This window comes from Cnephaeus nilssonii (assembly GCF_951640355.1).
Source record: "Cnephaeus nilssonii genome assembly, chromosome: 13".
Classification (NCBI taxonomy): domain Eukaryota; kingdom Metazoa; phylum Chordata; class Mammalia; order Chiroptera; family Vespertilionidae; genus Cnephaeus; species Cnephaeus nilssonii.
This window is the reverse complement of record NC_137084.1, coordinates 29,731,389-29,755,666: the sequence shown is the minus strand read 5'-3', so window position 1 is coordinate 29,755,666 and position 24,278 is coordinate 29,731,389. Positions and strand designations below refer to the sequence as shown.

The 24,278-nt window shown below is 51.4% G+C and overlaps 1 protein-coding gene across 2 annotated transcripts in view; it reads right to left on the bottom strand.

Annotated features, from left to right (window-relative positions):
• PTPN5 (protein tyrosine phosphatase non-receptor type 5) overlaps positions 1-24,278 on the bottom strand; it is a 44,060-nt gene that overhangs the window by 7,540 nt on the left and 12,242 nt on the right. The window contains exons 2-8 of one of the 2 annotated variants that reach the window (XM_079788509.1): positions 22,351-22,427; positions 5,618-5,811; positions 5,088-5,171; positions 4,761-4,838; positions 4,079-4,320; positions 2,729-2,918; positions 54-138 (exon numbers count right to left, since the gene is read on the bottom strand). In XM_079788509.1, coding sequence (XP_079644635.1) covers positions 54-138; positions 2,729-2,918; positions 4,079-4,320; positions 4,761-4,838; positions 5,088-5,171; positions 5,618-5,811; positions 22,351-22,375 — 898 coding nt within the window. In that variant the 5' untranslated portion in view covers positions 22,376-22,427. Of the gene's footprint in view, positions 1-53; positions 139-2,728; positions 2,919-4,078; positions 4,321-4,760; positions 4,839-5,087; positions 5,172-5,617; positions 6,102-22,350; positions 22,428-24,278 lie in introns of those variants that run through there. The other variant, XM_079788510.1, reaches the window with a different exon arrangement.

Here is a 24,278-nt window from a genome sequence, read left to right as displayed (position 1 = left end):
GAGGGTGAGCCCCCACAACCCCTCTCTCTACCCCCAGGGCACCGAGTACTCACTGGGAAGGATGGTTTTGTACCGGTTCTTCCGTACCAGCCCAGGGATGTCATACTCTTTCGGATCCACAAAGTTCATGGGGATTTCCTGCAGGAGGAAGGACATGGGGATGTGAGCAGCCGTGGGCCGATTCTCAGAGATGTTTGAATCCAGGGGCTGCTGTACCCCAACTTCTAGTCCAGGGGCTGGCTTGAGTGCATGCATTCCTTCAACATTTACTATTAAATGAGTTCGTGCACACACAAAACGCAATTAGAACACTGTGGCACTCAACGAGTACATAAAAAATGTTATTATTACTACTGTCGACTGAGGGCCAGTCTGGCACAGAGTAGACACTAAATAAATGGTCAATAAACAAGAACAAGAGTTTGAAAAGCAATCTGGCCAGTCACTAGCATCTCCCACACTCCCTGTGCGGCAGCCAAACCGAGTGGCTTTGTTGATCTGTGTTCCCACCCTGGACATCCCCACCTCAGGACCTTGGGTTGTGCTGCTCACTCTGTACCCCACCCGATTCTCATCTTCTCATGTCCTTCCTGTCCAGCATCAACGCCACCTCCTCCAAGAAGCCTCCTCTGATTCTCTAGCAGGAGAGGAGCCTCCTGAGCTCCCAGGGCTGTATTTGCACCTCCCAATCATTCTGTGTCAAGAGCTCCAAGTCTGGGCTTCTCTGCCTGGAATATGAGGTCGTCTGGGGCCTGGCCTTTCTTTACCACCAGCTGCTTTCAAGATTCCCGTCCTTCAGTTAGGCCCGCTTTCTCCTGTTGCTAAGATGCCATTCTCCATCTTGCCTCCAGGTCTGAGCTCGTGGCATTCCACTTACAAGGAGCACCCCTCCTCAGTTCTCCACATCATCCCCACCCTTCAAGGTTCCCCTCTAAGCCTCACCTCCCCCGCCCCGGCATGTCCTCTGGGATGACTCCCCAGTGCTCCTCACTTCTTCGCTCCCCTTCTATCCACCCACACATGGCCCTACAGCGTTCACTGTGTTTGGACCCACTGAGTACGCTCTTTGTAAAATGAGGATCATAATACTTTCTAGGGTTGTTGTGAGACTCAAACGAATAAAAAACATGTGCGAAAGCACTGTGGGGTGGGTGTGTAGGCTGTGTTCCTTTCTCTGGGCAAGATCAACAATGATCTACTGAACAAGAAGTGCTGAGAGGACACAAGTCCCCTTCAAGGGGAGGTGATGGCGGTGGGAACTCGGGGTGGGATCCGCGGTGGGATCGTCCAGGAAGGCTTTCTAGAGGCATCAGTGGTGGGAGATGATGTGCAAAAAGGCCCTGGAGGAGAAAAACATGGGGGTGGGGGGTGTTGGCCTAGTTTGAGGTGGACCGTCCCTGCAGGGGCTGGGGGACATAAGGCTAGAAAAGGGGTCTGGGGCTAGCCCCACTCGGGTAATGCAGGCCATGCCAAGCTCTGCAGAGTTTGGAGCAGTGGGTCACAAGGTGATGGAGGTCTTCTCCGAGAGCCATTGGGTCCATACAGGGAGCAGGGGGCTGGGGGCGGGGGCGGTTTGTGAGGGAGGCACATCGGTCCTCCATCCCCCTGGCTTCTCCCAGGAGAGACTCTCCTCAAACACTCATGGCCCCTCGCCCATTCTGCCCACAGAGGTGGGCAAGTAGCCATATGGGTGCACTTGACTGAGAAATAGGCTTTTGGGTCCCAGCCTCCTCCTTCCTCCTCCTCTTGGGACCTCCTGCCAGGAAAGAATTGCAGGGATGCCCCATGGGATGGGTAGAAAGTTTAAATCTGGGGGTCAGTATTAGGAAGCTCACTATTGCTACATACTTAAGCCTCATTTTAAACCTCGTCTTCACCAACAAAAATAAAGACGATACTGTGATCTCCTAGGACTTAGCTCTTAACTGGATGAGCATCCAGGCAGGTAAAACAGGGGTGGCATTTACTGGGCCCCTCGAAGTCCAACAGGAGGCAGCTGCAGGCTGTAGCACAAGTCTAGAGAGGAGGTGATTAGCCCACCCTAAGCTACAGCCACAGGGGTGGGAAGATGTCAAAGGGGCACGAACAATGCGTGGAGGGGTCGGGCAGGAGGAGGGTGGGAAAGTAGCAGCCAGAGGGAGGGCTTTCTAGAGCTTTCCAAGCACAGGGCTAGCCCTAGCTGGTTTGGCTCAGTGGATAAAGCATTGGCTTCTGGACCAAAGGGTCCTGGATTCGATTCTGGTCAAGGGCACCTACATTGGTTGCAGGCTCCTCCCCGGTCCATGCCCTGGTCAGGGCGCATGCAGGAGGCAACCACTCGATATGTTTCTCTCACATGGATATTTCTCTCTGTCTTTCCTTCTCTCTTCCACTCTCTCTAAAAATCAATGGAAAAATACCCTGGGGTGAGGATTTAAAAAAAAAAAAAAAAAGCACAGGGCTGGGCACTGAAGACTCAGGAATGCCACTGAACACCAATCCCCCGGATGGGCACTTTGCACACCTTAGTGATCCCTCTAATCCTTACAACATCCCCATTTTCTAGATGAGGAACCTGAGGCCCAGAGGGGAAGCAGCTTGCCCAAGACACGAGGAGAACTGATAACACAATAGTGTTCATCTATCAGATGTTGAGTTCTGGGCACCCCAGTCCGGTGCCCTGCTAGTTGGGCGACTGACCGAGTGGAGGGGCCTGCCCGCCCAGGGGTAGCGGGCTCCGGGGACTCACAAAGAATTCCGCCTGCAGCAGGAAGGGGTCCAGGGCCTTTTCGTGGAGCTCCTCGGCCTGCAGGACGCGGGAGGCACTGAGCAGGTACTCTCGGGCTGACTCCTCACGTGGGGACATGAGGTAGCCGAAGCCCTCCTCGTTGCAGCCGGGTGTGCACATGTCCAGGGTCAGGGAGACGTTGGAGCCCCTCCTGGAAGGACCGGGAAAGCGCACGTGAGTCTCAGGGACAGGGCGGGGCATCAGCTTGGGGCTTGGAGTGGGAAGACGAGGGACAGAGAGATCAGGGGGTGGGAACTGGGTGGGCTCCAAGAAGAGGAGTGGGGGTGCGACCAGGAGCGCAAGTCTCAGCCCCAGGCGCAGGCCTGCCTCCCCATCTCCTGCTAGAGTAGCTAGCTGAGAAGTTGGGGGCCCCAGATCCAAAGGTTCCATCTGAGGCAACCTTAACGCAGGCCTCCCCTGGACTCTCCTCTGTCAGTCCTGGAGGCAGCACCCAGCCCTGTGGCCCCCAGGAAACTCCCAGAGAGAGGGCACCTGCCTAGATCAGAGAAGCAGGGCTTGACCCTTGGTAGCACAGTCCTGGGCCTGGCAGTCCGGGATGAGGTGGCCAATGAGTCAAGGACATCTCATCGAGGAGAGGCCGGGACCCTCGCTGTCAGGAAAAGAGGGAGTTCCGAGGGCAGCATGGCGGCGGCAAGGGTGTCTGCCCTGGACAGACTCCACTGTGTTCACTGTCCAAAGGCCCAGAACAGGGGGGGGGGGCCCTCATTATATGGAAAGGGAAACTGACTCCCAGAGAGGGGACAAGCATTGTCCAAGCTCGTGCAATAAGGGGGTAGCAGAGCTGAAACAAAAAGCTAGGTTTACCGACTCCTCATTCAGTGCTCTGTCCATGACATCATGTGTGTGTGTGTGATCTGGCTTACCCCGCTAGCCTCTGAAAAGAGGGTGTCGACACCTCCCAAAGTGGGATCTGGGGAACACAGGGACACCCGCTATAAAAGTATGGTTCTGTGGTCAAGTGGCTTTGAGGAATGTCACATACTACCCCCTTGCTGATTTACAATGAACAGGAGCACGTTAAAGGGCCTGACAAGACCCGCAGTAAAGAAACTTACTGGCGCACAGGAATGTACAGTGAGCGTGCTCATGTATGCACCTGTGTATGCCCATGTGCTTGTGTGCAGTAACAGTATTTCTTAGCACTCACCTTGGGGCATTCTGAGCAGACCTAAAGAGCATGTGTTTACACTGGCTAAGCTAGGAGGTCAGCTCGGACCTGGGCACTGGGGGTTAAGAGTCAGGCATCTGCCCTTCTGACCAGAGAGCCCACCCCTCCTCCACGCCTCCCACCTCTCCTGCAGACCCATGGACTTGACGGTCAGTGAGGCGGGGTCGGCCTCAGGCTTGATGTCCATCGTGCAGTCAAACACAGGCGTCTCGGGGACGGGGTCCAGGTCCAGGAAGTCATCTTCGACCTTCTCTTCCATCCACTCCGAGTAGGTGAAGGAGGGCTGGCGGCTTACCGACTGGCGCCTGTCCTCGGGGGGCAGTGGTGTGGGCGGCTCTGGGGGTGCCCTCAGGAGGTGCCACACCTGGTTGGAGGGACATAGCATCACGGACGTGGGACCATGCTGTTGCCCCTTCGCTGGTGGGCTGTGCATGGAAGTAAGCCCCTCGCCCCTCAATATGTCTAGAGCGGCCCTGCTCTCCTGGGAGCTATCTGCATGGCACTGCCCCTCACAGCGATGGCAGGCTCCACCCCTCACCTTGTCCCCATGGCCCCTCCCTCCCTCGACCTCTCAGTTTCTTGTGGATTGAGGGCTTCTTGGTGGGCTGTGGGGGTTCCTACTTGTCTTCTCCCTGCCTCGGCCCCGTTCCCCTGCCTAGAACACTGCAGATCAATTCTGAAGGTGCTCTCACCCCGTGCGGGCCACACGGATGGAGAGGGACAAACAGCCCGTCCGTCAGACCTACCCAGAAAGTCTAATGGGGGCTGGTGGGGATCGGGCCTTGGGGTCAGGAGGCACCTTACCAGGCTGGTAACGAGGAGCACAGACAGAGAGACCAGCAGCAGACTGGGGACTTCCCAGGTCCCAACGCCCAGCCAGGCCTGGGGAACAGACAGACAGGTCAAGGTGATTGGTGGGGAGGAGGCAGTGTTCTCATCTGTTTCAACAGGGACAGAACCAAGGCTCTGAAAACTTCAGGTCAGATGGGGGTGGGGGGTGGGGAGCAGGGAGAAGAGCTCCAGGGGGTGGGGTTGCCTTTGGAACTCAGAGAAGGCCCGAGCGCGGGGCTTGGTGCGCAGGGAGGCCCCCAACCGCTCCTCCCTGCCCTGGAGGTCCCCGAGCGTACTCACCCTGGGTCCCAGCTGTTCCAGGAGTGTGGCATTCTGCAACCAGGTGGGGCCATAGCCGCTGAGCCAGAACATCCCGCAGGCAAGCTGGACAAGTGGACTGAGTTAGGAGCCTGGGCTCTGTGCGCCCCTTCCCACTCCACCTGGCCCCAAGGCCCAGACTGCACAGCTGAGGGCAGGGCCCCGGTGCTGTGTGCCCAAGAAGGCCCGAGGACTCTCTCTGGAGAAGAGCTGACTGAAGGAGTCAAAGGATAGCTCTTCCCAGGGGTCCCCCGGAGACAGGAAGTCCTCAGAGAGACCCCTGCAGGGCCAGAGGCTTGGGCGGAGGCTGTTCCTGCTCCTGGGGTGAGGGAGGGCAGGGTGTAAGGGGTTGGCTATCGAGGCGGTAGCTCAGAACTCCAGCCCGAGGGCTGGGAGTCACCGAGGGGCACCAAGAAGGGCCCTCACCTCTCCGCATCCCCAGGGGGCCGGCTTGGGGAGGAGGCGGAGGGCTGTCCCTCTCCGATCCCTCCTGGGGCCTGTGATGTCCTTACCAGGAACTGGGAGGCAGCCAACAGGCACAGGACGCTCTTGACCGTGAGGGAGTGGCTCCAGGTGCCCGGAGGTGGCGGCTTCTGAGCTGGCTCCGAGGGTGATGAAGGAGGGGGTGGCGGTGGCATTTCTCCCCGCGGGTCCGTGAGCTCTTCGGCCTGGTCCGGGGCCTCCATCACTACCGGCTCGGGGAGACCTGTGGAAGGCGGGCAGCCGGCCGCTGACTCGGGGCCCGTGGGCCCACGGTGGCCGCTCCTCCTGGGGCTGCCGTGCCTTCCTCTCAATCCGGGATCAGCCAGCGTGGCTCCACTTCCAGCAGTCACCCTCGATTAGCAAAGCAATATTCACCTACCTTCGTCAGAAACAGCTAAGTGTGGGTGGACAAATTATTTCTCTTTTATTTCTCCAGTAACAGAGTTAAAATGGCAGGAGGTTTTTCAGGGAGTTAACATCCTTGTGTTTATGCAGCTTCATTCTTTTCCATTTCTTAAGGAAACAAAAAACAACCACCTCAAACTCAATTAGAGAGAGAGAGGGAGAGAGAAAAAAGACAGCACAACCAGGTTGTGCACGTGAATAACCCACCCACGCCTGCCTTCCGGATTTTTTACTCCCGTGCTCTGGGCTCTGACTGGGGGCTTGGGGCTGGAGGCTGGACACGTGACAAGATCCTAGCCACAGCCCTTCCCCAACCTCGAGACCCCATCTCCCCCACCCCCCAACTGAGGAGGAGTGTGGGCGGGCAGGGTGGTGTGGAGGAAAATCTGGGTGTAGTAAAATTGATTATCAAATGTCTGGAATTCAGTTCTGGGTCTGTCCCTAGTTGTGTGACCTTGCGGGGGGGGGGGTGTCACCCCCTCTCTGGGCCTCAGTTTCCACACCTGGAAAATGAGAGTTGGGCTCAGCCCTTGGATTTCTAACTGTGCTTTATGGAGCCCTAGTATTCCCTCAGGCGCACCAGGTATTACCGAGTGCTGAGTCCCTCTGCCTGGGGAAGCTCTCCTTGTCCCCGTTCCACATACTGGGTTTCCTTTAAGATCATTTCAACACAGGGTTCCACTACTGAGATAGTCTGAACGCCACGGTTTAGATCTGGGGCCCTGACTGCAGTGTAGGGATGCCAGCGGCAGCCATTTGCTGAGTCCCGGATGTGGACGATCCCCTCCAAACCCACATGTTCCAGGCTACGGCCAAGAAGAGAAGGACCAGCAACAGGGCTGTGTAACGCTTGACAGTGGGGATGGAACTGTCCACTCATCGCCGTGCATACGGGACAGTGGACTCCTTTTCTGGTTGGGCGACAATGGAACACCCACAGCAAGGCCACGTGAGGCCAGCGTAGTTGTCTGTCCTTGTGCTTGCTTGCTCGCTCACGGGACATTGACCAAACATCTCCTGTGGCCTGGACCCACAGCGCCGCGCAGAGCGCAGGTCCTGGGAACAGCTGCATTTCCATCACAGGCTCCTCCTTTCCAGATGCTGACCCTGGATGGCTCCCTACCTGCTGTGTTCCAGCCACACTCCATGCATTTCCTCAGGGGAGCCCACCCTCTGTACTTTGCAGAGGCTATTCCCTCTGCCTGGAACGTACCTCCAACACCCTGCACCCCCTATCCCACGACATCCCCCCACTTTGCCAAGTTACCTCCTATTCCTCTTGTAGAACTCCATCAGTGTCACCAGATGTAGGTCCTGCCCTATCATGTGCGCCGGGCACCCTAAGCCTCTCCTTCGTCCCGCCAGCAGCAATACCCCTGGAATGTGAGTGCTTTACAACCTTTGCTAATTTACTCGCTTCACAGTACTCGTATGAAGTGGGTACTACTATTATCCTCGTTTTACAGAAGATCAAGATGAGGCTAGCTAATAAGTGGCTGAGGTGGGTTTAAACTGAGGAAGCTGGACAGGCTTTGGGGTACATTACACTCACTACAGTTCGTAAAATTATTTGTTGAGCCAGCCAGTGTGGCTCAGTGGTTGAGCATCGACCCATGAACCGGGAGGTCCTGATTTGATTCCCAGTCAGGGCACATGCCCAGGTTGCATGCTCGGTCACCAGTGGGGGTGGTGCGGGAGGCAGCTGCTGGATGATTCTCTCTCATTGTTGATGTTTCTGTCCCTCTCTTCTTCTCCCTTCCTTCCTCTCTCTGAAATCAATTAAAAAATATATTTAAGAACACTTATTTGTCGATTATCATCTCCCCCACTGTAAGTTCCATAAGGGCAGGAGTGGTATCAGTTTTGTTCATCATGATTGTCCACAGCATTTGACGCAAGTCCTGGCATGTAATCCTGCCGTAAATACTTATCAGTGAATGATGATGTGTAAGTAATCATCTTTGGCTCAGTTTTCTTACTGATAAATGGGGACCATCATGTGTACTTTGAAAAGGTGTAATGAAGACTACAGATAAAACACGCAGCATGGTATTTTATCTGGAAGCATTTAGAAGGTGTGCTTGATACACGTCAGATGATAATAATGATTACACAGGCCTCCCAGTCTCCTGGGTAAAACAGACCCGTGGATTCATGTTTACAATACAGTGCAGTAAGTGACAAATCTGAGTGCTGCTGGAGTCCACGGGGGCTGGGGAGGGCCTCCACCTTTGCCCACAAAGACTACAGTTACAAATTACAGGAGCCCACAGCTCAGATCCTGGCCGGCAAGGGGGAAAGAAAAACACAACTACTGCTAAGAGATGGATCATGCCGGAAGCCAAGAGTTTCCACTATAGATACGCAGAGGTTTTATTACTCAAGTGGCAAGGTCTCCACCCACACCCTCTGAAAAAGCAGCGGAGGGATGCTGCCAAATATGGAAGGCTGGGGGGGTGGGCACACAAGCTGCGGACTTTGGACGATCCCTCCTTCTCCCTGGGCCTCAGGTGCCTTATCTGTAGAACGAGGGGCTTGAACTAGAACTCCATGCTTCTCGGATGTTCCTGCCACCCTGGGAGGACAGGGGGCTGGGTCTTGGGAGAACACAAGCTCACACCATCTTGAACGTGGCTGCTCTGTTTTAAAATTCATGGGTTTTGTTTTACACTCTGGTATATATGCACTTGTTTTAATATTAAAATAATGTGGGGTTTTTTCCCCCCTCCCAAAGCTTCGAATCAAATTTATGCTTCAGGAGAATGTGCTACATTTATCCTGTGGCTTTGCCCTCAGGGGTACATGCACCCCAGTCTGAGAAGCACGGAACTCGCCTGCAATAAAACATTATGTCGATGTTATAAATGATTCTGTAGATGAATATTTAATAACATGGAAAGAAATTTCAATGCTATGGAGAAAGGCAAGGTTACAAAACAGTATGATCCCCTTGGCCTTAAAAATTAAGTAAATGTGCATATAAAAAGGTGGAGTATACCAGATGTAAGACAAGAGGCTGACATGAGATGGGGCCTGCAGAGCCTGCAGCACTGCCGATGCCTGGCACACAGTAAGCGCTCCATAATGCACACGATTAGTGGGGAGAACAGAAGCCAGGTGTTCACGATAGTTCTTTGGAAGAGGGTGAAATTATAGGTGGTTTTTTCATTGTTTATATATTCTAGATTTTCTTTAAGAAATAAATGTGTATGAGTATATACATAGGTATGTGTACACATATATTTATTTTTAGTGAGGAAAAATATTTTAAAAAAGACATCACAGTTCTGAGATTAGATACCATGAGGCCTAGTTAATATGCCCAGTTTCAGGGCCCTGACTCCCACTGGTCACATCTAAATGGATGGAAACACAGTCCTAGCTGGTTTGCCTCAGTGGATAGAGTGTCGGCCTACAGACTGAAGGGTCCCAGGTTCGATTCCGGTCAAGGGCACATTCCCAGGTTGCGGGCTCAATCCCCACAGTAGGGGGAGTGCAGGAGGCAGCTGATCAATGATTCTTCCTCACCATTGATGTTTCTATCTCTCTATCCCTTTCCCTTCCTCTCTGAAATCAATAAAAATATATTTAAAAATAAATAAACAAACGGATAGAAACACAGACCAAAGAGATGGTTACCAGAAAGGAGGGGGTTGGGGAGATGGGTGCAAAGAGGAAGGGGAATATAATCAATAATCCTATATAATAAAAGCCTAATATGCTAAGTGTCTGGTCGTCCGGTTGTCTGTTCAACCAATCAAAGTGTAATATGCTAATGATATGCTAAGGATGCTCAACAGCTTGCTATGACATGCACTGACCACCAGGGGACAGACGCTCCAACCGGTAGGTTAGCTTGCTGCTGAGATCCGGCTGATTAGGACTGAGCAAGACTGGCCCTGGAACCCTCCCACGGTCCCGCTCCGGCTGGCCAACCTCCCGCATGCCTCTCTGGCCTCGATTGTGCACCTGTGGGGTCCCTTCGCCTGGCCTGCGCCTTCTCACAATCCAGGAGCCCTCGGGGGAATGTCAGAGAGCCAGTTCCGGTCAGATCCCGTAGGCCAAGCCAAGGGACCCCCACTGGTGCATGAATTTGTGCACCAGGCCTCTAGTATTGTGATAAGTATGTACGGTGACAGATAATTACTAGATTAAGTGGAGTGATCACATTGTAAGGTATAAAAATGTCGAATCACTATATTATGCACCTGCAACTAATATAACCAATAAAGGTTGTATACCAACTATACTTAAATTTTAAAAAATCTCAAACAAACATACAAACAAACACATGCCCTTGGTAGGACATGGGAGATCGTGCATGGCTGTCTTGAGACCCAGTCAGCTGTACAACAGCCACTCAGAAGACAGACCCCTGATGATGTATGACCATTGCTTCTGCATATGAAAGATGGCAGGTTAACTAACTTGCAGGAAAGAAAACTGCAGGCTGGTGGGGCCCTGCATGCACATCTCAGAGACAAAGGTGGAGGCTGTTTCTTTTCTTTTTTTTTAATCCACAGGGTACCTGGCAGTCCTGGGAGCCAAATGAATCTGACTGGTGGTGCTCACTGAGCACCTGGCAGATAGGCCCACCTTTCAGAGCAGGGTTTCATTCAAAGCTTTTCTGGGCAGAACTCTAACACTTCTTTACTCAGGAAGATTCACTGTCCAACACACTACATTCTGCGTACAGTTTTGGAGGGGATTCACGGACCTTGAGTTAAGAACCCCTGATCTCAGCAGAGGGGAGCAAGAGGTCTCTGATGGAAAATCATGGAAGCGGGGAGGGGGCACACTGGGCTGATTTCAGTCTCTGCTCATTCATGTGTGAGTCCAATACACACTTATTGGGCACCAGTGATATACTTAGCCAAGAACTGGGAGAGGCTCAAACAGTCCCTGCCTGCACAGACCACTGTGGTCCTGGGCCCATGTGTCCTGCTGGCCTCGGGTCCCACGCCCAGAGACGACGTCAGTGCTTCTCCTTGCCCTGCGCACTACCCAGTTTTGGGAATGACAATGCCATCGCTGGGCAGGCTCTATGCAGTTCCCAAAGCGCATCTGCACGCGCAATTGCATTTGCTTCTCTCGGCAGCCCTGTGAGGTAGATATTCTCACCATCAGCCCCGTTTTGTTGGCGAGAGGCGGCTGCTTCTGTCAAGGGCTGGCTTTTCAATAGTTCACAGCGAGGTAGCTGCTTTGCCACGCATGAAACTCTGACTCAGAGGCAGCGTGCTGACAGTGACTTAAGATCGCGCCAGCTCCTCACGCGCCTGCACGGGGCGCAGGGGGTTTTCCAGGCGTGGGAATCGAGGCTCGGCGAGGTTAAGTGGCTGCTCAAGTCAGCGCAGACCTGAATTCAAACCCAGGGCTTCCTGACACCAAGTGATCTTTCCATTTTGCCATCCTTTTCCTTAGGAAAGGGTCATTGCAGCAAAGGCTGGGAGCTGGGGAGAGGCGGGGACCCGGGAGAGAGGGATGGAATCCTTGTACCTGGGGGAACCCCAAACCAGGCACAGCTTTTGCGCCTGATCCCCAGCTCTTGGCTCCTCCAAGGCCATACGGTATGGAGGGAAGAGCTCCTGGAAGACAGGAGTTCCAGGTCCCAGGCCAAAGCTCTAGGGAGCCTGGGTAAAGGCTGCAGGCAAACGGCCTTCAGATTGACCTGGGGCGTGTGGGAGTACTATGATCCCCTCCCGTCACCCAGCACCTGAGTCCCACCATTAAACTCTGCAGCTACTGAGTGCCCGGGGCTGGCACCGCCTGAGCTGGAATGGCCGTGGCTGCTGCTGTCAGTGACTCATCCTTGGCGCTGCCAGCTGCTAGCCCACCGGAACACCAGGACTGGAACGGAAGGCTGGCTCAGCCTGTCCCTGTTTACATGAGCAGGGAGGCTGGTTTTGTCCCATTCAGCTTTTCTTCCCTTCCCGAACATGGCAGGGTGACCTCCCAGCCATGACCACATAGTCTCAGGGGGCCTGGACCAACAGAACATCACGCTCAGTCCTGCCTGGGCTTCTAGAAACAATGACGTCAGAGCCTGACAGGCCCTGAGGGACATCTGGGCTAGTCTGCTAATTTCTTAGGTGGGAAAACTGAGGCCCAGAGGTGGGAACTGGCTGCTCAAGGTCAAGAGCCGACCAATGGCAGAGCCAGGACGGTGGCCGCTACTGTGACCACTATTAGCTAACACATAATGAGTGCTTACCATGTGCTGGGCGCTGCTCTAAGTGCTTTACATATACTAACACATTTAGTCTTCACAACGATCTTAGAGGGTGGGTGCTACCCTCACTCCCATTTTACAGATGACAAAACTGAGGCACAGGGAAGTCAAGTCACTTGGCCAAGGTCAGCTACTAAATGGGTAAACTAAGACTAGAACTCAGATGGTCTGTCTCCAGAGCCCATACTGATAACCAACACGCTAGATGACTAACTCAGGTTTTCTGCTCTCTACTCCACATCATCTGTTATTTTTAATTTTTATTTATTGATTTTAGAGATAGTGTGTGTGAGAGAGAGAGGGAGATAAGGAGGAAGAGAGAGAGAGAAAGAAACCTCTATTTTTTTGTTCCACTCATTTATGCATTCATTGGTTGATTCTTGTATGTGCCCTGACTGGGGATTGAACCCGAAACCTTGGTATAGTAGGACGATGCTCTAACCAACTGAGCTACTGGGCCAGGGTTAGGATCTGTCCTCTTAATCAGACTCCATGCTGTCTGCCTTAGGCTGGGCCTCCACTGCTTCTTCCTCCTCCCAGTTGGCGGAAGTCAGCCTGAGAAGGAGCTCCAGCCCCTTCCAGGACAGAGGGGACAGTCTACCTATCACACCCTGGCAGGCAGGGGCAGAGAAAAGCTAGATTGGGACCAAGATGATGGGAAGGTCTGGGAACCAAGTGTGTTGATGCTTAGTCTGGAAGGTCAGGAGGGTTGAACGCTCTTTGCAGATACATGAGAGGCTGCAATAGGGACGGGGCAGGTCAAGAGGCAAGAATAGGGCCTTGTGTGTGGGTGCTCTCAGTAGGTAGATTTCCAAGTCAAAGGAATATCTCTAGTACCTGACCCTCAAGGCTGTATTGCAGCTCTTCCTGTCCCCACACATACTGTAGATTTGTTTCTATAGAGGTAGATTTTTATTTTATTTATTTACTTTAAAAATATTTTTATTGATTTCAGTGAGATGAAGGGAGAGGGAGAGATAGAAACATCAATGATGAGAATCATTGATCGGCTGCCTCCTGCACACCCCCTACTGGGGATTGAGTCCACAACCAGGAATGTGCCCTGACCTTGAATGGAACCATGACCTCCTGGTTCATGGGTTAATGCTCAAACACTGAAACACACCAGCTGGGCAGATTTTTTTTTCTAAATCCTCACCCTAGGATATGTTTACTGATTTTTTGAGAGAGAGAGAGAGAGAGAGAGAGAGAGAGAGAGAGAGAGAGAGAGAGAGAATGGGAAGAAGGAGGAGGAGGAGGAGGAGGAGGAGGAGGAGGAGGAGGAGGAGGAGGAGGAGGAGAAGGAGGAGAAGTAGTAGTAGGAGGAGAGATATCAATGTGAGAGAGAAACATCTATCAGTTGACTCCAGTACATGCCCTGACCTGGGATCAAAGCTGCAATTTTTCGGGTACGGGACAACGCTCCAACCAGCTGAGTCACTGGCCAGGACAGGGGGGTAACTTTTGCTAGTGGCTCACAGTAAAAGCTTTGGAGTCACACAGACTTAGGTTTGAGGCCTGCCTTTGCCATTTACTACCTATGAGACCTTGGGTAAGTGACTTAGTCTCTCCTCTGGACCAGTGGTCACCAACCTTTCGGACCCCACGAACCACCAGTTGGTGACCGCTCCTCTGGACAATAGGTATACAATTTGCCTCTTGGATCCTGAGGATACCATAAAGTAAAACCTGCGAAGAGCTTAACCTGGTGCCTGGCCCACGGGAATGCTCAATAATTTAGAAAGGAGGGGGAAAGAGGGGAAGGAAAAAGAGAGTTGAGGCAGAGGCAGCAGTAAGGACTTCCCTTTCATCTGCCAGGTGGGCCTCCAGGAGGACAATGGATCCCTGTCCCCACGTGGGTAGGGGCTTTGAGGATGGAGCTGTGGATAGAGTGGGTACGGACTGGGGGTGGCAGAATTGGGGCAGCTTTGTCTCTGCCAGTTATTTAAAACCAGAATGCTAACAAGCTTTCAAAACAAAACACAACTCAAGTACTCTTTGGATGGGATATAATAAAATGGTTCTATCTGAAATAGAAACAAACAGCTTTGTTGCTGCACACAAAGGCCCAATTCTTTGTGCCTCTCTGGAGTGGAGGCCCAGAAGTACAAGGGTGAAAGGGTCAATGAAACTCTGAGGGTGCAGCATCCTCCTCCCCCAACACTGAGAACTAAAAGAACCCATAGAAAAGTCCTGGGGCAATGGGGTACCAGAGGTCTCAAGTGCTCCAGACTTAAGCACAAATGCATGGGAGGGCATCTTCCATCCTTCCATTTCACAGATGAGAAAACTGAGGTCCACAGAGTAAGAACCAGGATTGGCACGTAGGTCTTCAACCCTCTGGTTCAGTTCTCACGCATTAAGGCAACATGGGAAGTTTCACTGTGGGGATCTGAAGGACTAAGGCCGATGGCAGCAGAGGGCTAGGTCCTGGTAAGTGCCCTCAGAGGTCTAGGAGAGTCTAGGTGACAGGAGGTGAGCGAGAGCGACCTGAGACTCCCAGGAGAGTAGTGCCAACAAACCCCAAGCCTCCAGAGGCTGCCACCCTCAGATGGCCCTCTACCACCCAAAGCCTCACACTGTTGTCAAAGTGGCAGCTCAGCTCTGCCTCTAGAAGGCTGAGTGACCCTGGGCACCTCAATGACTTCCTGGACCTCACAGGCCTTCTGAACTAAGCACAACACAGGGTGTCCTTAAGGGACCTTCCCATACTGAAGACCCAGGGCTGCCTTAAAAAATACCTTGAGCGTTAGTTTAATTCAATGGCTTCCCCTTGTTCTTAGGATAAAGACCAAAATTCTGCCATGGCCAAGAACGAAGGCCCAGCATGCTTTGGTCTCTGCTTATCTCCCCAGACTCCACCCACCTGGTTTTCTCTGTTTCAGCTTTTTTTCAGATCCTCTCCTGGAATCAACCTAGTAGAAAAGTTTGGAAACTGGTAGTTCTGCTTAAAAGAATTCTCACACAGTCCCTAAGAGGGCATGTAAGCTGAGGTTCCCTTCCTTGCTATCTGTGGTGGGGGTGGGGGAGTGGAGGCATCTGCAGGCCCATTGCTTGGGGGAGCGGCTAGGCCAAGTGTCTAGGAACACACCGGGGAATGCTATGCAGCCCTTAGGAGCAAAGGATCAGAGTACCTTTGGCACCACGAAGGACTTCAGAAACATTGCTGAGTGAAAAGAATGAAGTCTAACAGAACACAATATTTACAAAGTAAAACACATGCACGTATAACTTCTTAAGTTACAGAAATGTCTAATTACCACGTTGTACACCTGGGACTAATATAATATTGTATGTTAACTGCAACATATATATATATATATATATATATATATATATATATATATATATATATATATACAGAAAAAGTATATGAACACAAAATGTTGCAGCAAAATATAACTGATACAAATAGTTTTTTATCCATTCCTCGGTTCATGAGGATTCACATTGGGGAGAGGCAGGCCTGAGAGGCTGGGTGTGGCTGAGGGTCAACCCTGGTGCTAGGTGCCAGGATTACCTGGGTGGGTAGCTCAGGTTGGCAGAGGGTGACCCTGGGCTGGGTGGAGGACAGAAGCACAGTTTAAACCAGTGCTAGGCCCCAGACTGGGGAGTTTTTGAGAACAGGGGCTGGTCATTATGAGGTTAACTTGTTCCTTAAAATGCTTTGACAGCTGGTTAACAAAAACAGGAACCAGGACCCTTCTCATCCTTCAGGTCACAGGAAGCCTTCCGTGACCCCCCAACATAGGGTTACATTACTGTTGCACCCTTCCATGGAGTCCTATCCTCTTTGAGAGCAGGGACCCGGTCTGTCTTGCTCTTCATTGTATCACCAGTGCTTGGCACAGCATAGGGCCCAGAGTAGCTGCTCAATAAAAAGTTGTCAAATCGATAAAAGGGTCAGGCTGCCCTTTCAATTGGCCCTTGTTGGCTTCTGGCCTAAGAGCTGATCCGTGCTGTGGTGGTATGGTCATGAAAGCTACGACCTATTCTCTCTGATGGCCAGCGGGAGTTGCTGCCAGATTAGGACAGCAAAGGTTTCCTGAACACAGGCCTCCTCCTTATTTCATAAAAGGCTACCCATGATGGGCAGTGGCATCTTGCTGAAACCTAGACCTTGTTCCCCTCAGAGGGATACCTATGATGATACAGAGCCTAAGGCTGGTGGAGGGTAGATTTCAAGGTCCTGGGACTTAGGTAGGGAGTGGGTATCAGAGCCACTGGCCCAAAAGGACAGCTGCTCCTATCAAACCGATAACGAATGGCCTACCCCAGTGGTCGGCAAACCGCGGCTAGCGAGCCTCATGTGGCTCTTGGGCCCCTTGAGTGTGGCTCTTTCACAAAATACCACGTGCGGGCATGCACGTACAGTGCGATTGAAACTTCGTGGCCCATGCGTGGCCCATGCGCAGAAGTCGGTTTTCGGCCTGGGCAAGTCTATTTTGAAGAAGTGGCATTAGAACACTCAAGGGGCCAAAGAGCCTCATGTGGCTCGCGAGCCGCGGTCTGCCGACCACTGGCCTACCCAAACCTCAGTGTCTACTCACAGCCTTGCATACAGCCAGCTAATCATGACATCCTAAAATCTCAGGGTGGCAGTGACATCATGGCTCCGGCCAGCAGCCAGCCACAGGAGGGCTGTGGAAACACCCTTTTCCCAAGAGCAGTGTTGTCCTCAGGCCGGGCCCTAGCTCCCTCTTCTCTGGCTGTGCCACTCCCCATGGATGAGCAGTCCCCAGGGCACAGGGGTTGTGCCCATGCTCCCCTTTCCAGGCCATGCTCTGGCTACTGGGACTCCAGAGCTCCTTGCCCAAGGGGCCCGAAACCAGCTTGGGTGCAGGACCATCCTTCTGAGGGTGGACATGGCCTCTTGTTTTGGGATCTTTAGGTTTGAGGGGTGACCAAGGAACAGCTATTGGGGCGGGGTGTAGATCACGCTTAGACACCAAGACTGACATGCCCACATGCATGCACACAGGGGCCCTTGCAGGGTAGAACTGAGCAGCGGGTGATGTACCACTTGGGGCCCCTATGCCGCCTGACTTAGGTCCCTGCAAATGTTCGGAGCAGGCCTGCCCATGAGCCTGCCCACTGGAGACACAGAGCAATACTTGGTGATGTCATGCCATCACTAGTTCCTACTGTTGCCTATCCACCCCCCTCCTCTGCCCCGTATCCCTGAAGAAGATGCTGGTCCCAAACTAGGCCCACAAGGGTGCCGGTTGGGGAAGGAGCGGAGGCCCCAGCACCAGCCGGGTTGCCTGGTTTCTTGCGAATGTGAACACCTACGCGCGGAAGAGGGGGGAGTGTGAGTTGGAATGTATAAATGTGTTTGGGTGACTGTGAGCAAATAAGTGAGCAAGCAAGGAGGAATGAGAAAGAAGAAGGGTGACCATGAAGGGTGAAAAAGTGTGTGCATGAGGGGAAAAGAAAAATAAACGTGTGCGTGTACGTGGAGTGGAGGAGGCACCCAGGTACACACCCAGTGCCCGCTACAGTGCCTACGAACAGTGGGCAACTGAGGGCCTGGGAACAGGGCACAGAACGGGAGGGAAGGAGCATACCTGCTTGTCTGTATGGGTGCATGAGAAGGGGCACGGTTGTGGGAGAGAAAGAGATCCAAAGAGGGAAGGCGAGAGCAAGCAAGTCTGTCCATCTCTAGAAGCATGTCTAGTGGAAGGGGATACACGATGGAGCCATGGAGCTAAGACAGCCCGAGTGTGCAAGAGGAAGACGGCAGGGGTGTGAGCTTGAGGGTGGGGGTGTGCTTCCACAGGGCTCCGTGAGACAGAGAGGCAGGGTGCGTGCCTGGGTGACTGCGTGTGGTTGTGTGCACGTGAGTATGTAAGCATGAGGCTGTGACAAGTGAGAACACCTATGAGTGTGTGAGCACATGCGTGGAGTGCCCCAGGGCTGTGAGCAAGCATGCCCGTCCCTGGGGCATCTGTGGGCTGCCGGAGGTGTTGGCGATGCCTGAGGATCTCTTCACCCAAAAATTTCAAGCAGGGAGGACTGTATGACCTGCTCGGCTCAGGTCTGGGTGACTGTGGCTGGGAGTGTTGGCCATGTTGCCCCAGCCTGGCAGTGCAGTGCGTGTAGGAATAAGTGAGTCATCAGGCATGGCTGGCCCCCACTCTGCCTCGCTTCTGGTCTTGCCCAGCAGGGAAGACAGCTGGGAGGGGGAGAGATTACTTGAGGACTGTGTTTTTACACTACCGTTATGCAATTGCTTGCAGTGCCCATGGGCTCATTCTAAAGGGCCAGCGCCCAATTCTCTGGGTCTTTAGCCTGCCATCTCCCTTTATGTCCAAGTTGCAATTCAGGTTAGTGTCGTGGTCGGCAAACTCATTAGTCAACAGAGCCAAATATCAACAGTACAACGATTGAAATTTCTTTTGAGAGTCAAATTTTTTAAACTTAAACTTCTAATGCCACTTCTTCAAAATAGACTCGCCCAGGCCGTGGTATTTTGTGGAAGAGCCACACTCAAGGGGCCAAAGAGCTGCATGTGGCTCGCGAGCCACAGTTTGCCGACCACGTGGTTAGTGGTTTCAGCTGATGAACATTTGTGGAAATCTACTCCTTACCAAGTTCCAGAACCAACCTCCAGTCCTTTTCCCATCCCTGGCTTCTTGGCCTTCATTTTCCCATAGCACTTACCTACCATGCTATATATTTTACTTATTTTATTTGTCTATCTTTCCCTTAATAACAAATGCCTGTGCAGCACTTGCTGTCTACCAAACACTGTTCTAATTTCTCTATTACTTCATTTAATCCTCAAACAACTCCACCTGGCAGTGAATATTATTCTTGCCATTTTGTAAATGGGACGCACAGAAAGGTTAAGTAGCTTGCCTATGATCACCCCATGGTAAGTGGTGGGGGGGGGGCCCACACCTCGTCAAGGGTCCCTGCTGTTAACCAGTACACAATACTGTTCTATGAGGTTGGAAATTTTCTCAGTTTGGTGCACGGTTTAATCTTCGGTGCTTACAAAAGAGCTTAGCACATGCAGATGCTCAATGACTAGCTAGTGAAGGAATGAAGAAATGAGTGGATGAATGTTAGACATGGAGGATGAAACAGAGAGGTAGGTACTTGCCTTCCAGGAGTTCATGGTACCATTGAGGACACAGGCAAAAGTTACTTCAATATCATATCAAGATGGCTCTGTGGGGTCTAGAGGAGCACATGCCTGGCCTCTGGATGGCAGGGTTTTCCAGGGGAAGGACAGAGAAGGGGATATGCACAGTGACATCAATCATCTCCTCCAAAATTCTGCTTGGGGACAGACACCCCGTAGCTCTTCCTACCTCAACCTATAGGATTCCAGATGGTGGTGGCTCTATGGTGACAATGGAAGCACAATGGGGAAGTGGCCAGGAGCATGAGCTCTGAACAGATGGCCTGGAGTGAATTCTCACTCTACCAAACACTCGCTAGGTGACCTGGACAGATTCCCTATCCTGCCTGGGCCTTGGTCCTCTCATCTATAGGATGGGGATAGCAAATGATGCAGACTCCCTAGGTTAGTGGAGGGGATTACATGACATATACATGTAAGTTGGGACAGTGCACACAGCACAAGAAAGACAATGTGCCAGCTCCAATGGAGATTACCAACTTCCATTCTACCTTTGTTGCTGGCTCTCAGGGAGGAATGGGAGAGAAGGGTGGAATTCAGCATGCCTATTACTGTGGCCTTTCTACTGTGGCTTCGTCCTGTTTTCCAGAAGCAACTCAAAGCAGAGCAGAGACTATGGCTGCTTTTTTCACCACTATTATCCATAGCACCTAGTATAGTACCTGACACACAGTAGTTGCTCAATAAATGTTTGTTGAATAAGTGCATGTGTGGTTTTATTTATTTAACCTTTGTGAAGATAAATAACCATTTTGTTGTTGTTTCCACTTACAAATTAGGTACTAGAAGCCCAGCAAGGTTAAATGACTTGTCCATTAACACACAGCCTGTAAACAAAACAGCCAGACTCAAAGGCCAAAACCCATGCTCTTTCCTCCCCCCCATGCTACTCTCTGGACAAATATACATCATGTCCTATTTTCCAAAATGGATTTTTTTTTCTGGCCAGTTGGGCCGTCCCTGGTTGTAGAATCATCTTCGAATTCTATGACTCATATCTGAATCACGGAACTGTTTAGTAGTTGAAAGGGACTTTTGATGTCATCTTGACCTCCCACCCATTGTGGAAATTTCCTCTCCAATGTCTATCCAGAAAATACTTGAATGCCTCCAGTGACGGAACACTCATTTTCTTCCTCTTCAATTAACAAGTTCTATAACTGGACCACTTTTAGAGTCAGAAAGAAGGTTCTGCATCTCGTGGGCCAACAGACCTTCTTTTAGTTTCTATGTATTAGGCTTATACCATCTTCCTAAGATTCACACAGAATGAATCAGCTGCCCCCTTCACAAGACAGTCTTTCAGAGAGCCACAGACAGCTCTCACATCCCTCTGGAGAATTCTCTCCTTCATATTAGTTGTTTCTAGTCCCCACAACAAATGTGGAGTGGCTCCTGTCCTAGACTTAGACCATCTCATCAGGCAGTCCAAAGTGTTTTGATCAAGGGTACCGCCTACTGGATAAAGTGTGAATTGCACCATGGGTTCTGCTCACCTGAGGACCTTCAGCAGTAGCTGGGATGCTGGCTCATGGTGTGAATAAAATAACTGCTTATTTTATTTTTCTTTAAACCCTCACTCAAGGATATATTTTTATTGATTTTTAGAGAGAGATGGAGAGAGAAACATTGATATGAGAGAAACATCAATTGGTTGTTTTCTGTATGCACCCTGATGGGGGATGGAATCAGCAACCTATGTATGTGCCCTGACCAGGAATCGAACCTGCAACCTTTTGGTGTACAGGATGACACTCCAACCAACAGAGCCACCGGTTGGAGCAATAACTGCTTATCTTAAAGAGTCATTGCTTTAGAGGCATACCTAGTTGTTTTAAATGTCCATCTTAAGAGTGTCACTGAAGTTTCCACTCTAAGGTGCCTTGCCAATCATGAGATTTCTGACAAGCTACAGGTTTGGGATTTCAATATTAGAATTCAAATGGCTGTTTTTTTAAAAATATATTTTTATTGATTTCAGAGAGAAGAAGGGAGGGGAGAGATAGAAACATCAATGATGAGAATCATTGATCGGCTGCCTCCTGCACGCCCCCTACTGGGGATCGAGCCTGCAACCCAGGCATGTGCCCTTGACTGGAATCGAACCCAGAACCCTTCAGTCCGCAGGCTGATGCTCTATCCACTGAGCCAAACCAGCTAGGGCTGTTTTTTATTGTTGTTGTTTTGTTTTTTTAAACAAAAAGGTGTGGAAGGAAAGAAATTAAAATGGTAATTTTTCTTTTATTTCTCCCCCTTGTCTTTATTTTCTAATATTTCTACAATGGATATTTGTTATAAGAAGAAAAAAAAACCAATAAAAAGTTTCTAAAAAGAAAAACAACAACACGAAAATCTTCCCCCACCTTCCTTCCCTTTATTCCTTTCAAGGCTGTTTTTCACGACTTGAGTATTCGGTCTACAACTGGGACATCTGCCCCCAGGGGCAGGAGCACCTTGGTAATATTTCTGTGGTGACATGGCCCGTGGTTCAGACAGCCAGGCTCCCCCCAGGTGTGGTCAACCGGATGCAAGCAGCGTAATTTGACATTCACAACCAGGCTTCTCAACGGGGCTGCCAGGTAGCTTCTCCACATTATCCACCCCACCTTGGGTTTATGCCACAGTCCGGCTGTGTTTCCCAATCTTACCTCTTGAAATCTGCACAGCACACTACTGGTCAGTGGTCAGGTACTGGCCAGCCCCGGTCTCCCCAGCTCTCCACCCTCCCAGCACACCCTCAGCCACCCGCTCTTCCCTCCATGGGAGCCAGAGCAGCTCCAAACGATGAAAGACATCAGAAAAACAAATCCCCATTTAAATGAAGATCTATGGACCAGCTGAGTCACTCCTCTCAAGCAAGTTCCCAGCTAACCAGGCTTTATTCCAGCCCCAGTGTCATCTGGGGCTCTCTCCCTCCATCTGGAACTCTGGGGGGGGGGGTGCGGGGAAGGGGGCATCTGGGTGCTGGGAAGACTCACCCGGCAGCCTCTCACTGCAGCACATGTCCAGGGCCCCTCCCTCGGAGTCATCAGCAGCGTGGTTCTCTCTCTCCCTCCTGCAGCAGGATGAGAAAACGGGAGATGAGGCTGGCGTCAAGACAACCCTGAGCAAAGATCAAAAGCCTTCCTTTCTTGTACTGTGTCCCTTTGAATAACTCCACCCCACTCCATCAGGGGGACCTTAGGAAAGACCAACAGAAGGGCCAGGCTGCAGAGCCAGAAGAATTCTGCAGGTATCTTCCATGTGACATCGGTGACAGTAGCATCACTATGACGACCATCCTCCTCCTCTTCCTCCTCCTCATCACCTCTAGATTTCAAGGGGGGCTTACCATGTGCAAATCACTTTACAAATTTTATCACAGAGTCTTCATTGTGACCTCATGAATTAGGGATCATTAAACAGGCTCAGAGAAGTTCAAGAACTTGCCCAAGGTTACACAGATCACTTGGGTGGGAGCTGGTATGAAATGACAGTCTCGGACTCCAGGCTCACGCTCACTGCTGTGCTGTTCTGCCTCTTAGTTACTGTGGTTTTAAAAGTTGGAAGCACTGGTGAGCAAACAGAGGGGTCTGAGTAATACAGTCTGTGCCCAGCTCCCCAACGACTGCAAGTGCCCTGTGCCTCAGGCAGTGGACAGTGGTATGCAAAGCTCTTCTCCAGAAATAGCTATATGTATTTTTTTTTGCATATTCTAAACGTTCTATTTCTTTCTGAAATCAGAACACCCTCTTTCTAGATCATGAGGGCACCTTCCAGGACTACTGTGGGGTCTAGCTTTCCTCCCTTACCCAAGAAACTGGAAGAAGGTTGCTGTGGACCAGACAGACCCCCTGTAGTGTCTGTAGACAGACATCATCTAAGGGCAACTGCGCAGCTCACAGGGCTCCCGACTGTGGGAATGGCTGGAAATGCAGGTGTGGGCTGCAGCGGGCCCCGCCTGCCTTTCATGTCTCTGACTCCTGGCAGTGGATGGCTGATCCAGGGCTGGGCACACCAACCAGGCTGGGTCAATCAGATGCTCTTGCCTGCACTTTTCAAACACACTCTGGAGGGCCTGCAGCCTGGGTTGCTGGGGCTGAATCACGGTAGCTGCAGTGCCCCGGAGAAAAGGTCGGAAACGTTGGAGCTGCTGCATTCCGGCCCATCCTGAGTCTTGACTGGGCAACATGTCCACCGAGGCCACGAGAGGCCTCAGAATCCTTTCAATAACTTCCAACATTTTAGCTTCAGCTAGTGGGATTTGTTCTGAGGTTGGCAACCAAAAGGATCTTTAATATAGCCCCACCGGCATACTACTTTCAAGAAGCCCAAGAGGTGAGCTGCCTCTCTGCCCACCAGTCCTGCAATCCTGCCTCCTGGACTGGTCCTGAGGCTGGGCTGAAATAATAAAGGGCAGGCAGGCTGGGTTAAGGTGCTTGCAGCTGGCATTGCATTATATTTTATTTTTTCCTCATTGAGATTGGCACTGTCTCTGAGAATCTAAAATCTCAGAGCCGAGCTCTCCTGCAGAGAGGGCCCTTTATTTTTTATTTTATTTTTAAAAAATATATATTTTATTGATTTTTACAGAGAGGAAGGGAGAGGGATAGAGAGTTAGAAACATCGATCAGCTGCCTCCTGCACACCCCCTACTGGGGATGTGCCCGCAACCAAGGTACATGCCCTTGACCGGAATTGAACCTGGGACCTTTCAGTCCACAGGCCGATGCTCTATCCACTGAGCCAAACTGGTTAGGGCAGAGAGGGCCCTTTAAATGTCTCCGGACTCTTTCCACCTTTCTCCCTCTCCACCACCTCCATCTCGGTCCAAGCCAAGCATCTCATGCTTGGATTACTGAGGCAATCTTTTTTTTTTTTTAATTGATTTCAGAGAGGAAGGGAGCGAGAGATAGAAACATCAATG